Source organism: Arachis hypogaea, chromosome 6 (genome assembly GCF_003086295.3).
Source record: "Arachis hypogaea cultivar Tifrunner chromosome 6, arahy.Tifrunner.gnm2.J5K5, whole genome shotgun sequence".
Classification (NCBI taxonomy): Eukaryota; Viridiplantae; Streptophyta; class Magnoliopsida; order Fabales; family Fabaceae; genus Arachis; species Arachis hypogaea.
Genome location: NC_092041.1, coordinates 10278182 through 10296534, shown reverse-complemented (window position 1 = coordinate 10296534; position 18353 = coordinate 10278182). Strand labels below are relative to the sequence as shown.

General features: G+C 32.7%; 1 protein-coding gene across 1 annotated transcript; it reads left to right on the top strand.

Moving 5' to 3' along the window:
* Positions 1 to 91: 91 nt before the first annotated feature.
* Positions 92 to 6702, top strand: LOC112695937 (amino acid transporter AVT1A). Its single transcript, XM_029287433.2, has 12 exons — positions 92 to 663; positions 2484 to 2764; positions 3152 to 3366; positions 3655 to 3678; positions 3785 to 3965; positions 4068 to 4284; positions 4374 to 4509; positions 4614 to 4637; positions 4745 to 4886; positions 5081 to 5124; positions 5403 to 5465; positions 6259 to 6702. The coding sequence occupies exons 1-12, from the start codon at positions 512 to 514 to the stop codon at positions 6349 to 6351; spliced, it is 1572 nt and encodes a 523-aa protein (XP_029143266.1). The 5' UTR covers positions 92 to 511; the 3' UTR covers positions 6352 to 6702.
* Positions 6703 to 18353: the final 11651 nt, after the last annotated feature.

Genomic DNA, 18353 nt, shown 5'->3' with positions numbered 1-18353 from the left:
ATCAGATAGAATTGCGTGTTAAATAGTTGTCATTGATTAATAAAATTTGTATTTTTTTAATTATTAGTATCTACCCAATGGAAGACAAACTAATGAAATTCAAATCCGTTTAAAATAATGAGAATTATTATTGAGCAAGGTTCGTAGAGGACACTAAGCAAATGATGAGTGGTCCCATATTTCACGGATTGAAAGTGTGAGAAGAGAAGCTTACAATTGTCGAGCACTGGCTACGTACTACTGACCTCTTTCGTTCTTACACACGCCGCTTTCCAATGCATGCGTTACGCATTCAAACCCAATCCTCACCGTTCCTTTCATCTAAACCCTCACAAAATTATTCATGTTTTGGATTTTTCTTAATTAATTTTCAGAGCGCGCGCACTCACTCCCATACCGCCATGTCATTCATCTGGATCTCGTTCAAAAAGATAGAGTTTCTTTGATTTATTTGTTTGTTTCAGGTTTGAGTAGTTCAAATCAACTCAGAGATCAGAGTGCGGTAGCAGTAATGGTGAGAGGCTCTCGATCTCAGATTTCGTTGAATTATGATAACGAAGACGAAGACATTGAAACCGTCAACTACGACAGTGGTAGTGACAATGAAGATAAGCTAGATCCGCCTGAGTCTTTCTCTTCTCGCCAATGGCCTCAAAGTTACAAGTACGGACATTCTTTTTCTTCTTCACTGCCATTTTTGTTTCCTGTTTGCTTTTCCTTTCTTAGAATTGATTCTAGTTACAATTAATTATGCATAATTGATTTGCGGTAGTGTTAGGAAGGTAGAAAAAGAGTGTGTTTGACAAATACGTTAGGGAAGGGAAGTATGTTTGAGCTTCTTAAAAATTTTACTTTTATATTTGGCTATTTTTATCTTTCTGAACGCAGAGTTCATGTTGCTTATTATCCTTGAAAAATTAAGTGAAAAATTTATTTTTTTTTACTAATTCTACCATTTATTTTTTTTTAGAAAAAAAATATCAGTAACTATTACCTTCACAGTAATTTTTTGTAGTTCTTCCTACTTTGTTCATTCTAATTCTTCTTTTTTTTATTAAAATAGTTTAGATTTATTTTAATCACTAGCAAATTGAATATTTTAATTTTTTTTATTATTTGTAGTACTTATTTTCATATTTTAATTTTGTGTTTTTTATTATATTTTTTATATTTTTTATTATATTTTTTATTTATATGATAAATATTTTTATATTATTTCTGTAATGTTCTGATTTCTCATGTTATGTTTTTATGAATTTTTTTATCATTTACTATATTATTTTTTATTTGTATATTTTTTATGAAATCTTTTTTGTATTTTTTTTTGGTTTTGTTCATATGATTTTTTATTTATTTTATTGTATTTTTTTATTCATATGACAAATGTTGTTAACTTTTTTATGATACTTTTATTATTTTTTGTTCAGATAAATTTTTCTTTTTTTCTATCCTTTATTGCATTGTATTTATGTTGTGTATGAATTTTTTTTATTTTTTTATTTAATTTTATTCATACGAATTTTATTTATTTTTATTGTATTTTTTGTTTATATGATATATGTTGTTGATTTTATGAAATTTTTATTATTTCTTAGATGTACTCTATTTTTGTTTCATATTAATTTTTTTATTTTTTATTCCGACTTTATAAAATTTGTAATTGTAATTATTATATACTACGTTTATTATCTAAATTTTGTATAATATAAATTATGATCCTATAAAAAATTAATTATAAATAACAATAAAGCCATAAATAATGAAAATTTTATAGTCTAAAATAATACTAAATTAAAGAGTACTGAAAAATTAAAGAGTACTAAAACTTATCTTATTTTACATTCATTTAATTTAGCATTCATTAATTGTTAATTGTTATGACCGTTTTTTAATTAATTCTTTTTGGTTACCAAATATTTTTTGTTGACATCTATATAGAACTGATCTTTAAATTAAGTGATTCTGAATCTGATGGAAAATTTTGGAAATGTATATGATGACATATGATCAAATTTTGCCCTTAAAAAGCAAAAAAAAAGATCGAAATAATACTACTCATACGTTAGAACATTAAATTACATCAAATCTCTAAAAATCAGTTGATGCTTTTCAATTTCCCCAGCTGTGGCGGAATAGAGTGATGATATCTCTTTGGTAGTTTTTGGGACACAATTGTAGAAACAGTGAGTACCTAAACACATTTAAATCACTTAGGAGAGTTCTTGATTAATAAATTCTCCACTCTTTTTTGAATGTTGAGGGACCAAAGAATTATTAAAATAAAATAAAATAATTGTAATGGTTGTGTGAGGAGGGTGACTAAGATGGTCTAGATTCTTTTGGTTTACTCAACAGCTGTTGCGAGTATGGCACGTGATGTATGTGTGTAGCCTTTTGTGTCTCTGTTATTGGTTTCAGTTGATGAGGCCATTCACTATTATTCTCTGATTATGTGTTTCTTTCTTTTTTTTTTTTCATGACAGAGAAGCAACTGATTCTTACTCAATTGCTGCAGCTCCGAGTCTTGGATCATTTCTTCGAGGACCGAGTGTTATCTATTCAAGCTTCGTCAACAAGTCTAAGAGTTATTTAGAATTAGATGGAAAGGCTTCTTTTCTGTCTGGTCTGGGATATGGTGGTAGTGTGCATCAAGATGGGATCACAAGACAATCAACATGGTGGGAGAAAGCTTCAATTCAAATGCAAATTCCTGAAGAATTACCCCTTGGTTATGGATGCAACCTCACTCAAACAATTTTCAATGGTATCACATTGTATTTTATTTACTTGGTGATCCTTTTTTTCAGTAACCATGTATGCTTATTTAGATATATTAATTTAAAGATATATTAAAAAAGTGATAGTTATGGATAAAAGAAAAAAGGAGGACGTGCATTTGCCTTATAACAATGTGACTTAAGCTGTGCAAAAAAAGAAAAGAAGTTTGGGAATGGATATTGATTTAATAAGTCATATTGCGATGAAACAAGTACTTGTAAATAACTCCTGTGCTATTGCTTACCTTACTGCTTAGTAATATAAGGGACTGGAAGATATGGTTCAGAATCATTAACTTTTGATATATATATTTCCTTGGTTTTGAAATTCAAAGAAACTTACCATTTTGTGTGGTAATGCTGTACTTGGCCAGGGATTAATGTTATGGCTGGAGTTAGCCTTCTGTCTTCACCTTTAACGGTGTCGCAAGCAGGGTGGGCCAGCTTGCTGGTGATGCTTCTTTTTGCTGTTATGTGTTTATATACAGCGGACCTTATGAGACACTGCTTTGAAAGCAGAGAAGGGATTGTCAGCTACCCAGATATAGGAGAAGCCGCATTCGGGAGATATGGCCGTCTTATTGTATCGGTAACTTGTTTTTTTCTGTATTAAATTTGATTAAAATTGTCATGCAATATGTACTTTGATTAACATGTTTCTACATGGGGTATTCTTCTTCCTATTCTGTATCTGAAAGCCATGACAAAATGTGCCACACATGTTTTCTTTTCTGATTACTTTTGTTTAATGTAATTATGTAAACTTATAATAGGCATGGGAAATAATGCTCACACATAACGTTTTCACATATTCATACATTGATTATTGTAATATTCTATGTTTACTAACTTGGTTTAGTTTGGACTCACGTTGCAGATCATCTTGTACATTGAATTATTTGTAAGTGCTTAATCGCATACACTTCTTTTTCTTCTTTCTGGTTTTCATACAAAAACTGTATATTACTCTGCACTATTGGGTGTGAAATCTTGTTTCGTGATTGCAGTCATATTGTGTGGAATTTATCATCATGGAAGGAGATAACCTTACAGGACTGTTTCCTGGATCATCGTTGGATATTGGAAGCCTCCATTTGGACTCCAAACATTTGTTTGGAATTTTGACTGCGCTTGTCATTCTCCCTACTGTATGGTTAAAGGATCTTCGCATAATCTCTTATCTCTCAGGTCCTGCAAACGCAACAAAGATTTGTTTGGTTGATGCATCTTTGGAATTTTTCGTCCAATTTGTGTTAAACTTACCGAATTTCTTCTAATGGTTTTCTGCAGCTGGAGGAGTAATTACTACAATGGTGATTATTATCTGTGTGATTGTTGTTGGGACAACTAATGTTGGATTCCATCCCAGTGGCTCTTTCCTCCATTGGAGTGGCATTCCATTTGCATTTGGTATCTACGGGTTTGGCTTCGCAGGACACTCTGTTTTTCCGAATATTTACCAGTCTATGGCCAACAAACGAGAATTTAGCAAGGCAATCCTTATAGTGTATGGTACCTGATTTTGTCACTTGCATGAGATAATAATTTTTCTTATTCTTTCTGATAATGACCAAGTCGTTTCTTCTTTGCGTGAAGTTTTATCTTATGTGTGCTTTTATATGGACTCGTCGCAATCCCGGGATATCTCATGTTTGGTGACGAGGTTTTGTCTCAGATAACATTGAACCTGCCTCCTAATGCAATTGCTTCCAAAATTGCCCTGTGGATAATAGTAAGAGTTTCATTCTTCTTCTTTTTTTTTAAACAGGGTTTTTAGTTTTCTTTCTAAACTTCTAATGAACTTCTGCTTATATTGTATTTTCTTTTCTCTTTCAGGTACTTAGCCCCTTCACCAAATATCCTTTTTTTAAGCCACATGCTAATACTTATCTATGAAAGTAGAGCAAGGCTTGTTCATGTTCATGGAACTTTTTTAGTCTAAATTTTCCTTAATTTTAAACAAATATGCTTTGACCATGAACCCGCTTGCAAGGAGTCTGGAGGAGTTGCTGCCCCATAGAATTTCAAGTACCACTTGGTGTTTCATGCTCCTCAGAACAATGTTGGTTTTGGCTACACTTTTAGCTGCTTTTCTAATTCCTTTTTTTGGTAAGTCCTAGACTTTGTCTGTGTAAGGACGAAGTATAATAAGTTAATAAACTTCTATTGTATAGCTAATGTACTTCCAGTAAATCTTTAGTGTTACATCATCAGGAAAAATTCAATTTTTTATACAAAACAATATTTCTCAGTGGATGAAAGAAAGTAGTTATACTCACTTACTCACTTTATTGTAATTTCAGGACTTGTGATGGCTTTAATTGGTTCTCTCCTCAGTACACTTGTGGTAAGCCAAGCATGCACTTAAGTCCAACATTCATCCTATTCAACATCTCATGATTTTTAAGTAGCATGCACATTCCTCCATGTAATTCCAGAATACATGTTCTGTAACTTTATAGGATTGGGTTGAGGGGATAATATATTGGAATATTAGTATTTGTTTATGTTTAGCTAATAGCTACAGCTAAATTACATTATTCAGTTTAGCAAAGTTTTTAAATATTTTTCTGCACATAGATGAAACTCGTTCGGTGAGTGATGTAGGAATGCTACACTTTTCAGGCCTTGATATTGCCAGCTTTATGTTTTCTGAGAATTGTGGGGAAAAGAGCAACAAGTACACAGGTATTATTGCATCTGATCATTTGAAGTTATAATTGTTTTTTCAACTGTGGCCATCTTTTGAGAAGTTTATGGTGATTGAATCTTACCTTCACCAGGGTATAGTATAGTTTGGCAATTAATGTCTGTGGGTTAAAAGTAGCTGCGAACAGATTCTAGTAGGGTTGATAATTATAAGAATTAATTGTTCATGTTTGCTGTATTGTAACATCAACTAAATAGCCTATGAGTCTATGACCAAATGCATGCATGGTGGTTTTCCATAATTTAAACAAAAAAATGAAAATCTTATTTTCTTGATGTGAGAACCATCTCTTCCAAAAACAACAGCTTTGATAGAAGCACATGACTAATGTTATGTCTAGACTTTTTTTTTTTTGGTCTTATACATTACACAACACACACGGACACACCCACACGGACACACCCACTCACACACACTACTACAGTACTACTAACATGAGTTCTATATTCCTCATTGAGGATTCGAACTTGGATGCAGCTCCCGGTGAGGCAGGTGATGCTGCCATTGATCAAAGGCCTCGGCTGCATGTTATGTCTAGACTTGAACAATACACAAATCCGTCTTGTACTAAAAATTCATATTTTTTTTTCGGTTGACATAAAAATTCATATTTATATGTAGAAGAATAGTGTAACATAACAAGAAGTGAATCTTGGGCAGTTGGGCCTTTTATATGGGCTCTGAAACTATATTATAAACTATCTATTAAAAAAGTTTAAACCAGTACATATGAATGGTTTTGTTTCTAACTTTCTTTACTGCCTGCATCAGGTTACGTTAAGCATCATAATAGCTGCAATTGGAATAGCCAGTGCTTCCCTTGGAACATATTCAGCTTTGTTGAAAATTATTCAGAGTTACTGATCGATATATTCAATGATTCAGCACAAGTATGGTTATAGCATATTCGGCCAGAAGGAGAGGGAAAGCTAAGGAAGCCAAAGAGAGAAGTTTGAATATGTTGCATCAAAGTACATTCATTGTTGAGAATTGCAGTAGCAATCTACTGCACCCGGTGAAAATGGAACCGAGCTTGTAAGATCAAATTTTGAAATATTCCATTCTTAAAAGCCGTTTACTTTTCGTTATTTGGGAGAAACGGCGCGTTTGTCTTGTTCAGCCTCTTCAATTTGATGTTGGATTGTATTCGTTATTAGCTCGAAGTTTATACATATTTTGGACCAAAATAAATTAGAATTTTAAAAATTTTCAAAAGCACAAGATGTTAAATCTTTTTTCTTTGGAGGGGGGGAGGGAAGAGAGAAAGAACAGATTACGTACTATTTGCATAATATTTTGTTATTTACTCAATGATTTAATGACGACTAATCTTTCACTGTTTCATTTTGGAAGAGCAAAATCTATTACTCTCTCCTCTTTGTTAAGTGATGTTGTTAATTTCCTATTACGCAATTCTTCATTCTACAACAACAACAAAGCCTTGTCCCAGTAAATGGGGTTGGCTATATGAATCAAACTGCGTCATTGTGCTCTGTCATGTATCATATCTACAGAGAGACTATTTACATGTAGATCTCGTTTGATCACCTCATGAATGGTTTTCTTAGGTCTTCCTCTGCCTTTCGCCCCTTGTCCATCTTCCATCTCATCCACCCTCCTGACTGGATGTTCTATTGGTCTTCTTCTCACATGTCCAAATCACCTAAGACGCGATTCAACCATCTTTTCTACAATGGGTGTTACTCCAACTCTCTCCCTTATATCTTCATTCCTTATTTTATCAAATCGCGTATGACCACTCATCCATCTCAACATCTTCATCTCTGCCACACTTTGCTTATGTTTGTGCTCCCCTTTAGCCGTCCAACATTCCGTACCATAAAGCATAGCCGGTCTTATAGTGGTGCGATAGAATTTACCTTTAAGTTTTAAAAGCACTTTTTTGTCGCATAGAAAACCAGATGCACTTCGCCATTTTGACCACTCTGCTTGGATCCTATGATTTACATCCTGTTCAGTCTCCCCATTATCCTATATGATGCACCCAAGATACTTAAAACTTTGAACTTTTCGTCGGATGTTTTCTCCAATCTTCACCTCTATATTAGGGTTTTCCCTACTCGAACTGAATTTACATTCCATATATTCCGTCTTGCTATGGCTTATGCGCAGACCATACACTTCTAAAGCTTCTCTCCATAACTCCAACTTCTTATTTAGGTCTTCCTTTGACTCTCCCATAAGGACGATATCATCGGCAAAAAGTATGCACCATGGCACAGGCTCTTGGATGTGCTCTGTGAGTACTTCTAAGACTAATGTAAAAAGGTATGGACTTAAGGATGATCCTTGGTGTAATCATATACCAATAGGAAATTTCTCTGTCACACTACCTTGAGTCTTCACACTAGTTGTGGCCCCATCATACATGTCTTTAATTGCACAAATATATGCGATCCTTACCCTCCTCTTTTCTAAAATCTTCCATAAGAGCAACTCCAATGCTAAGAAATAGAGTTCCTCTTCTAACATATGGGGATTCAATTACCATTGGAGTGAAAAGGGAAAGAGGGCTCTTCACGGGGATCAAGGTTGAGAGTCCCTCTAAGCAGGGACTTGCAACAACCAATAAAATCATGCCATGTGGTAAGTTAATAAAAAAAATAAAAAATATATTAAATATATATTAAATACTTATATATCTATTTAATTAATTATTTATATTAATTATTTAATAATTAGTTATATTAAATTATAATTAATATAAATAATTATGTTAAATCAATATCAAATATTATTTATATTGTTATATTAAATCATAATTAATTAAATTTATTTTACATAAAAAATAAATTTAATTTTTATATATTATAAAATAATTTTTAGTTGGATTATTTATTTTTATTTATAAAATTTAAAATACTAATCAAATTTAAGTTATTTATTTTAATATTTTATAATATTGAATTATTTTGAATTTATAAATGTAAATAATATTATTAAAAAATAATAATAATTATATTAATTTTAATTACTTAATTAATTAATTAGGTGGGACCACAATAGGGATTAAAGTTAGTTCCTTCTGATGGAGAAGAGAGATATTCATTGAGTTCCTATTTATTGGTTATGACGCAAAATCTGATATGGAGTCACTTTTTATGACAAGTGGGCCATAAATAGGGACTGAGATGAGTTCCCTACTAGAGATGGTCTAAGACCTCCATTAGTACCCTATCATACGCTTTTCCCAAATCAATAAACATCATATGTAGATCCCTTTTATTACTACGATACCTCTCCATCATCCTTCTTAAAAGATATACCGCTTCAGTGGTAGATCTGTCTGGCATGAATCCAAATTGGTTCTCTGTTACTTGAGTCTCTTTTCTCGACCTCCGTTCTATCACTTTTTCCCATAACTTCATGGTATGACTCATAAATTTGATCTCTCCGTTCTATCATATGCAATTCTTCATTCTATTTTTGAAAAAAAAAAGATATGTTCTTTTTTCTTATAAATAAAAGATTATCAAACACCTATAATATTTTTTTTTTCATTTTTGGAGTTTACGAGGGTTTGGTAGTTTTGTTAAAGACATCGGTAAGTTAAAAGAAGAGCAAACACGAAACAAAGATCTTCAAATTGGAATTTTAGTTTTGATTTTTTTTTATCTTTTCTTTTTTGAGATTATTAAATTAGATTATTTGATTTCAATTTTTTATCATAGAAGAATATTTTCGTCATAACAATAAAAAAGAATGTTTGGTCTTTTAATAAAAATAGTTATAGGGATATATTTGTTTTTTATAATTTTTATAAATGTATTTTTGTATATACAATGATATAATATTTTTTTTAAAAAATAAAAACCAAATACTGATATGAATAAATATAATCTATGTGGTAATTTTTTATTTGTCCAGCTATCTTATCATCCTGATACATATTAATTAGTCACCGTATTGAAGCAAGTACCACAATTTAATCCAATTTTATGGTTTTTAATTTGTTATATTCATTACCTGTAAGTTTAAGAGTTTAGCACAATTTTAGTTCCTATAATTTAACTTAAATATTGAATTCGCCGCGATCTTTTGTTGTATTTGAATCCGTTCTGCGGTTCCTAAAGTTTAATTTGATTTTAATGTAGTCGTTCCTCTAAATTTTGGACAATCTGCCTCTGATCTTCTCAATAATTTTAGAAGTTGTCCTCCTATTAGTTCTTTCAAGATTAATATTTACACTAAGATATTTACCCTAGTTTTGGGCAAATCTAATATTAGATATGAAAGAGCTTAGCAGCGGAAACGACACAAATGTCCAACACAAGAACAATATGGAAGCACTCACAACACAATATGGCAGCAACTATAACAAGCAAATATAGCAAGTAAAGCAATAACAAGAACACACCGAGATTTTAACGTGGAAAACCCCCTCAACGTGAGAGGTAAAAACCACGGGTCGTCCAGACCAATGAAATAGCTCCACTATAATCAAATGAGGTACAAGAGAGTCTCAAACAAAGCACAAAAATGTGCATATAACCAGCCAAAACATCAAAGCACCAAAGCTCACAAATAAGAAGCAAGAAGATCAAATATACCCAAAAAACAGAGCTGATGTCGAAGCCAATTTCTCCCTCTGCAGACCTCCAATTAAAATCTCCACCGTTCAGAATGAAGAACAAGATGTGAAAAATCTACAGTTCAAATTTCACGTCGATCCAATGGTGAAAGAATGAGAAACTGCCGTTCCAAAATTTCTGCTCTGTGTAAAAACGGGAAACCTAATTTCTCTCTTGCGAAACCAATTTCTCCTACTGCAAGCCTCCAATCAACATCTCCACCGATCAGAATGAAGAACAAGATGATAGAAATATGCAGTTTAAATTTCAAGCCGATCCAACGGTGAACAACTGAGAAACTGCCATTTGAAATTTACTGCTTTGGGCAAAAACGGGAATTCTGTTTTTCCCTCTTCTCTCTCACTTGGTGGCTATTCTCTCTCTCTCAAAAAACCTCAAAAAACTAAATTAGGGTTGTGACACTAGGGTGAAAGAATACACCCCCAAAATGTTGGGCTTGGGCCTCACAAAGGAGAGAAAAAACCCAACAAATCTCCCCCTTCTCGACTAGGTGGAGGCCCTCGCCATTCCGGCGATCAAACAACATGTTTCAAACTTTTCTCTTGACAATGCTTTTGTCATCATATCAGCACCATTGTCATCAGTGTGAACTTTCTCAAGTTCCAACAACTTAGAATCTAACACATCCCGTATCCAGTGATACCTAACATCGATATGTTTAGATCTTGGATGAAAAGTAGAATTCTTGGCAAGATGAATAGCACTTTGGCTATCACACAACAAGACATAACGGTCTTGCTTAAAACCAAGTGCTGCAAGAAACTTCTTCATCCACAACAACTCTTTACATGCTTCAGTTGCTGCAATAAACTCTGCCTCTGTGGTAGAAAGTGCAACACACTTTTGTAGCCTTGACTGCCATGAAATAGCTCCCCCTGCAAACTTGACCAAATAACCTGAAGTAGACTTTCGAGAATCAATATCTCCTGCCATGTCTGCATCAGTAAAGCCAACTAGCAAAGGTTTCTCACCACCAAAACTCAAACTCAAGTTAGTTGTACCTTTGAGATATCTCATAATCCATTTAACAGCATTCCAATGTTCTTTACCTGGATTAGAGAGAAAACGACTCACTGTACCAACCGCATGAGCAATGTCTGGTCTAGTACACACCATAGCATACATCAAGCTTCCAACAGCTGAGGCATAAGGAATTTCATCCATTGCTTGTTTTTCCTCATCAGTGGTTGGACACTGCTTGGTACTCAACTTAAAATGAGGAGCAAAAGAACTAGCAACACATTTGGCATCATTCATGCCAAACCTTTGAAGCACCTTCTTTATGTACTTCTCCTGTGACAAATAAAGCTTCTTGGAATCTCTATAACGAGTAATAGTCATGCCCAAAATCTGTTTGGCAGGACCCAAGTCCTTCATAGCAAAGAACCTGCTCAACTGTTTCTTCAACTCATTAATCCTCAAAGCATTCTTGCCCACAATCAAAATATCATCCACATAAAGCAAAAGAATGATAAAATCATCATCAGAAAATTTTTGCACAAATACACAATGATCTGAAGTTGTCTTACGGTAACCATGCTTTCCCATAACAGATTCAAACTTCTTGTACCACTGTCTTGGAGCTTGCTTCAACCCATAAAGACTCTTCTTAAGCTTGCACACAAAATCTTCCTTTCCTTTAACAAGAAAGCCCTCCGGTTGCTCCATGTAGATCTCCTTATCTAAATCACCATGAAGAAAAGCTGTCTTCACATCCATTTGCTCAATCTCCAAATCAAGAGATGCTGCTAATCCAAGCACAGCACGAATGGATGACATCCTCACAACAGGAGAAAAGATCTCCTCATAATCAACACCTTTTCTCTGGCTAAAACCTCTAACAACCAATCTAGCCTTATACCGAGGCATAGAATTGTGTTCTTCATTCTTGATTCTGAATACCCATTTGTTCTTCAAAACTCGCATACCCTTCGGTAGCTTCACCAACTCATAGGTATCATTCTCAAGCAAGGACTTCATTTCTTCTTGCATAGCTTTAAGCCATTGAGCTTTGCTTTCATCTTCAACAGCCTCTTCAAAGCATTCAGGTTCTCCCCCATCAGTCAACAAAACAAACTCATGTGGAGAATACCTTGATGAAGGCTTCCTCTCTCTTGTAGACCTTCTGAGTGCATTTGCAGGAATTTCCAAAGCTGGTTCTTCATCTTGATCATCATCACCAACTTCATCAAGTATCGGATCAACTGTTCCATCTTCACCTGCACTTGTATCATGCTCATTATTTTGAGCTTCAACTCTACCATCTTCTACCATAGGCATAGAGGGAGTAATATCCAGCTCAGAAAAATCATCACTAGGCTGAACCATTGGCTTCTCCGCATGATCAACATCCTTCAATGTTTGGTCTTCAACAAAGACAACATCTCTACTTCGAATCACCTTCTTGTTAACAGGATCATAAAACCTGTAACCAAACTCATCCATGCCATAGCCAATAAAAATACACTGCCTAGTCTTTACATCAAGTTTAGATCTCTCATCTTTAGGAATATGAACAAAAGCTTTACATCCAAAGACTCTTAAATGATCATAAGAAACATCATTACCTGACCATACCTTCTCTGGCACTTCAAATTGCAAGGGAACACATGGTGTCCGATTCAAGACATGAACAACAGTGCTCAAAGCTTCACCCCAAAAGGATTTTGCCAATCCAGATTGTGACAACAAGCACCTAACTCTTTCAACCAGTGTTCTATTCATCCTTTCAGCCAAGCCATTCAACTGAGGAGTCTTTGGAGGAGTCTTCTGATGTCTTATACCATGCTCTTTACAATAAGCATCAAATGGACCTGAGTACTCACCACCATTGTCAGTACGAATGCATTTCAACTTCTTCCCAGTTTCTCTTTCAACAGAAGCTTGAAATTGCTTGAACACATTCAAAACTTGATCTTTGGTCTTCAAAGTGTAAACCCATAATTTTCTAGAATAATCATCAATAAAGGTTACAAAATAGATAGACCCTCCAAGTGTTCTTGTCTTCATCGGCCCACATACATCAGAATGCACCAAGTCAAGTATCTCCGGCTTCCTTGAAGGTGGATGGCTCTTAAAAGAGACCCTGTTTTGTTTTCCAGCAAAACAATGATTGCACTTTTGCAAAGCAACCTTACAACCAGATAAAAGATTCCTCTTGGATAACATATTCATGCCTTTCTCACTCATATGACATAATCTCTTATGCCATAAATCAGTTTCATCAACAAACTCAGCAGCATTAACAACATCTTTCACAATCTTTGCTTGAGTTAAATAAAGAGTAGAGTGTCTTGTACCTCTAGCAACAACCATGGAACCCTTGGTGAGCTTCCAGCTATCACGAGAAAATGAGCTATCCAAGTCTTCATCACACAACTTACCAACAGAAAGTAAGTTCAACCGAATATCCGGAACATGCTTCACACGCTTCAAAGTCAATTTGGTACCGTTGGAGGTTTCTAAACAAACCTGTCCAACACCAGCACATTTTGCAATACCTTGATGAGCCATTTTCACATCACCAAAATCACCAGGAGTATAGGACGTAAACAAATCCCTCCTAGATGTAACATGAATAGAAGCACCGCTATCAATCACCCAACTAGTGCTATTATCAACAAGGTTAACAGATTCAAACTCCTCAACAACAAGAAAATCATCATGAGTTACATTAACCTTGTCTTCCTTGTTACCATCATCTTTATTTGTGCTCTTGTCTTTACTTGCCTTGGCTTTCTCCTTCTTTAGCTGCCAACAAAATCTCTTCACATGTCCCTTTTGACCACAATGATGACACTCAATATTCTTATACTTTTCTCGAGACTTGCTTCTGCTTTGATCTCTACCTTTAGGACCTCGACTTTTGCTTCTCCCCCTAGACTCAGAAACAAGAACATCTGAATGTGTAGTCGATGTACCTTGTGACTTTCTTCTCATCTCTTCATTCAAAACACTACTCTTGGCAAGATCCATAGAGATTACACCATCAGGAGCAGAATTGGACAATGACATTCTGAGAATTTCCCACGAGTCTGGTAAGGAGCCAAGAAGTAACAATCCTTGAACCTCTTCATCAAACTTGATGCCCATGGAAGATAACTGATTCATAATTCCTTGGAAATTATTCAAGTGATCTGTCATTGATGTCCCATCTGTATACTTCAAAGCCAACAACTGCTTGATCAAAAACATCTTGTTATTCCCAGTTTTCCGAGCATACAACTGTTCAAGCTTAATCCAAAGGGTTCGAGCATGTGTCTCTCCAATAATATGGTTCAACACATTATCGTCAACCCACTGCCTAATATATCCACAGACTTGTCTATGCAACAAAGTCCAATCATCATCAGACTTATCATTAGGCTTTTCTGTACCAAAAACTGGTTGATGAAAATTTTTGACATAAAGCAAATCTTCCATCTTTGACTTCCACAAATCATAATTAGGACCATTAAGAGTGATCATCCTACTAGTATTAGTATTAGCTTCCATTGTTCACAGAATCACAAGCCCAGAAAAATACCAACAAGCTCTGATACCACCTCATTTGATTATAGTGGAGCTATTTCATTGGTCTGGACGACCCGTGGTTTTTACCTCTCACGTTGAGGGGGTTTTCCACGTTAAAATCTCGGTGTGTTCTTGTTATTGCTTTACTTGCTATATTTGCTTGTTATAGTTGCTGCCATATTGTGTTGTGAGTGCTTCCATATTGTTCTTGTGTTGGACATTTGTGTCGTTTCCGCTGCTAAGCTCTTTCATACTGGTATCAGAGCCGATGGTTAATCGGTCTGGTGGTTTTAAGGGGTATTCAAGGTGAAGCATCGAAAGTCTTCCCGGCAAAGGTGGTCCGGGCGGCGTGTCCCGCGGTGTTTTGCGGCGGTGTGATGGACGAATACTCATGGTGGTGGAGGAGCTAGAGGGGAGTTGATGCTTGATGTGGAGGCTCACACTTGAGGGGGAGATTGTTAGTGTTGCAAGTGTGAGGAGTGTTGAAGTTAGTCCCACATTTAAGAAAGCATGGAAGAGTGAGGAGTTTAAAAGATGAGAGACCCATTAACTTGACACCTTAAGGTTTTGAGTTGGATGTGGTGTCTTCTCATCTTATGTTCTCTCACTTGATTCCTCTCCGATTGTCGAGAGCTCCCCACGGTTGGCCCAACAAGATACACCTGCAATGATAGCGATGCCACCAAGCACATCAAAACTAAAAAAATGTATAATTAAATATAATATTATAATTTGGTATAATAAATCATGCTATATGCACAATAAAAATAGTTATTTATATAAAATTTATGTTGAAATAAAAGATACACATTGAAAATTAATTGAATAAGACACGTATTTATATATAAATATATAATCGTTGATTTAATACTTGATTTTTTTATATGATTACTGTTTTCTTTTAGGCATGAAAAAATTTAACAAGTGTTCGGTCAAAAGATTAAAAATTTTATTTTGATACTTATAATTTTTTTGTTTTAGATTTGGTTAAATATGCAAGTTATCTATTTTGATTTTTGGTGTTAATTAGTTATCTATAAAAAAAATATAGCATAAAACAATATAAATCAATGCATCCAATAATTTTGTTATATACATTTAAAATATATTTGTGAATTAAATATGGAAAATATACTATTTTAATAAATTTACTTAATTATATGTTATGATTTTAAATTTTTAATAGAAAGATAAATGTGTTTTGAGATAACTTAGTTTTTTGTACTATCAATATATATGGATTTTTGTAACATCCAATTAGATGTTAATGTTAGTATAAGTATTAAAGTATTTTTATATAATAATAGATATAAAAATAAGAGGAAAAACAAAAATGTTAAAAAAAAAACAACCAAACCAAATAAAAAATAAATAATAGAAATGCTTGAGAGGAGATTTGAATCTTTGGTTCATATAGACTTACAAGTTACAAGTCCCCTTTTCAACTACTACACTAGAAAATTTACTCAATGAACTATGTGCATTATATATAGCATATAATTATATTAGGTATATATTAAAATTAACTATTAAAATTAATTATTAATATAAAATATATATTTAAAATAAATTAAATTATATATATTTTTATACATAAATATATAATAATTAATTTTAATGTGTAAATAATACTTTTTTTATAGTATATTACAAGATTTAGAATTTGCTCATAGGGACAAGGCAACTATTTTCCTCCCTTAGAGGGAAACCATAAGTAAATATAATATAAAAATATCAATTATAATTATATGATTAAATAAATATTCAAATGTTTACAAAAATATAAAAAGGTTAAAGACTCGATAAAACTAGTACTATTACTGACCATATTTATGTGGCCATTCAAATAATGTGTGTGAAAAAAAATTGGATTTTTAAGTTTATTTTGAAAATTGTATCTTTTAACTTGTGGATCTAGTTAAAAGTATTTTATTTTATTAAAATATGAATTTAATAAGATTTAATTAATTACTATGTTAGTCTTTATAATTTTATTAAATTTTTAATTAAATTTCTATATTTTTTTAATTAAATTCTTACATAGCTTTTAATTTTGTAATTAGATTTTTTTTAGTGTAAAAAATATTATAGTTATTAACTGAATATTTTTTGTAAATTAAAAATATTTATAATTAAGAACCTAATTAGATTCTTGATGACAACATATTTTTAGGGAGAAATATTCTGTTAATTTTAATGTTCTTGAGATGAAAAGAACCTAATTACAAAATTAAAAGTGATGTAGGGATTTAATTGAAAAGAAAAAATATAAAGATTTAATTAAAAATGTGATAAAACTGTAAAAACCAATAGAATAATTAAAACTATTTAATAAATCAGGTCAATATTAGTATTTTTTATTTTTTAATAATTTTCATAAATTTAAAACTTTTAAGTAATAGAAAGAATAACAAATTTTATTTTCATAAATCATTCCTGGCTAGAAAGTAAAAATAATACGTCTATTATTTTTGTCATTAAAAGTCTCTTCTCCATTTGAAGTCAAGGCCCACATTCATTTTCTCATTAACCCTATGCTGGATTTTCCTTTCTTAGGGGAAGGGGAGGATACACACTAGTAACCCTAACCGGGATCTGGATCTCTTTACATTTATTTATGTTTCAAAATAATTTCTCTTTATTTTTCCATTTTATTATATCCACATATTCAGAAACCTAGCAAGCTAGTAGCTAGACATATGCACACAAATGTAGCCAAACAAACAAAATAAGTACCATCAAGTGGCAAAAGTTTTCTGATGAATATGTGCAACAAATTGCTACATTCTTTAATTTATTTTCGAATTTCTAATATATATGGAAATTATTGATTACTATCATAGCCGCCATAGCTTTTTCAAGCAGTAGAAGAATCGGAAAAGACATGAAGTAATTTAACCTGACCAAGACAAGTGTAAACTGATAGAGAATGATCAAAGCCCACCCAACAATGCAAGTTGAGTGAGAGACAGAAAAGAAAGAAGAAAAGGTTTGATCCCACTAGCAAGAGAGATGATAAACAAAATAGATGCAAGTTGTAGGAGGGAAAGAAAAGGGAAATATATATGTGATGGAATAACTCTTTTTTTTTGTGTATATAACCATGACTCATTATCTTATTACTGTATAGTTAACTAAGATTTTTTCCTAAAATAGATTATATATTCTAGCTTATAATTAATTTCGGTCCTTGAGTTTTAATTTGATGGTCATGTTTGCTTGTGTCGTTCTTTTCATTCATTGTCATTGTTATTAGCTTCGAAATCTTTTTAGCAAGTTGCTTCCTATCTTTTTTTTTTTAATATTCTTTTCACCTCCTAATAAGAATCCAAAGAATGGAAATTTATTAATAATTTTATTCACCCAATAAAAATCCTAAGAATTTACAAGATATTATTTCATATACTTATATGAAGCAAGAACACTTTACTAAGTTGTTATGTCCGCGTGTCAAATAGATTTTGGATATGATATTCATTCGATACGTATATTTACTGTGTTCAACCATGTCTTAATAAAATAAAAAATCACACACTTGAACACACCTAAATTAACTAAATACCATCACGTATGTGTCAGCGTGTATGTCCAACCTTATTCTTAATATGTATTCTTCAAATAAGTTTAGAAATAATATATATTATTATTTATTAAAAAAAATATTTTAAATACGTTATATAATAAAAAATATTAAAAACAGTTAAAAAATTATTTTATATTTTAATAATAATAAATATCAAA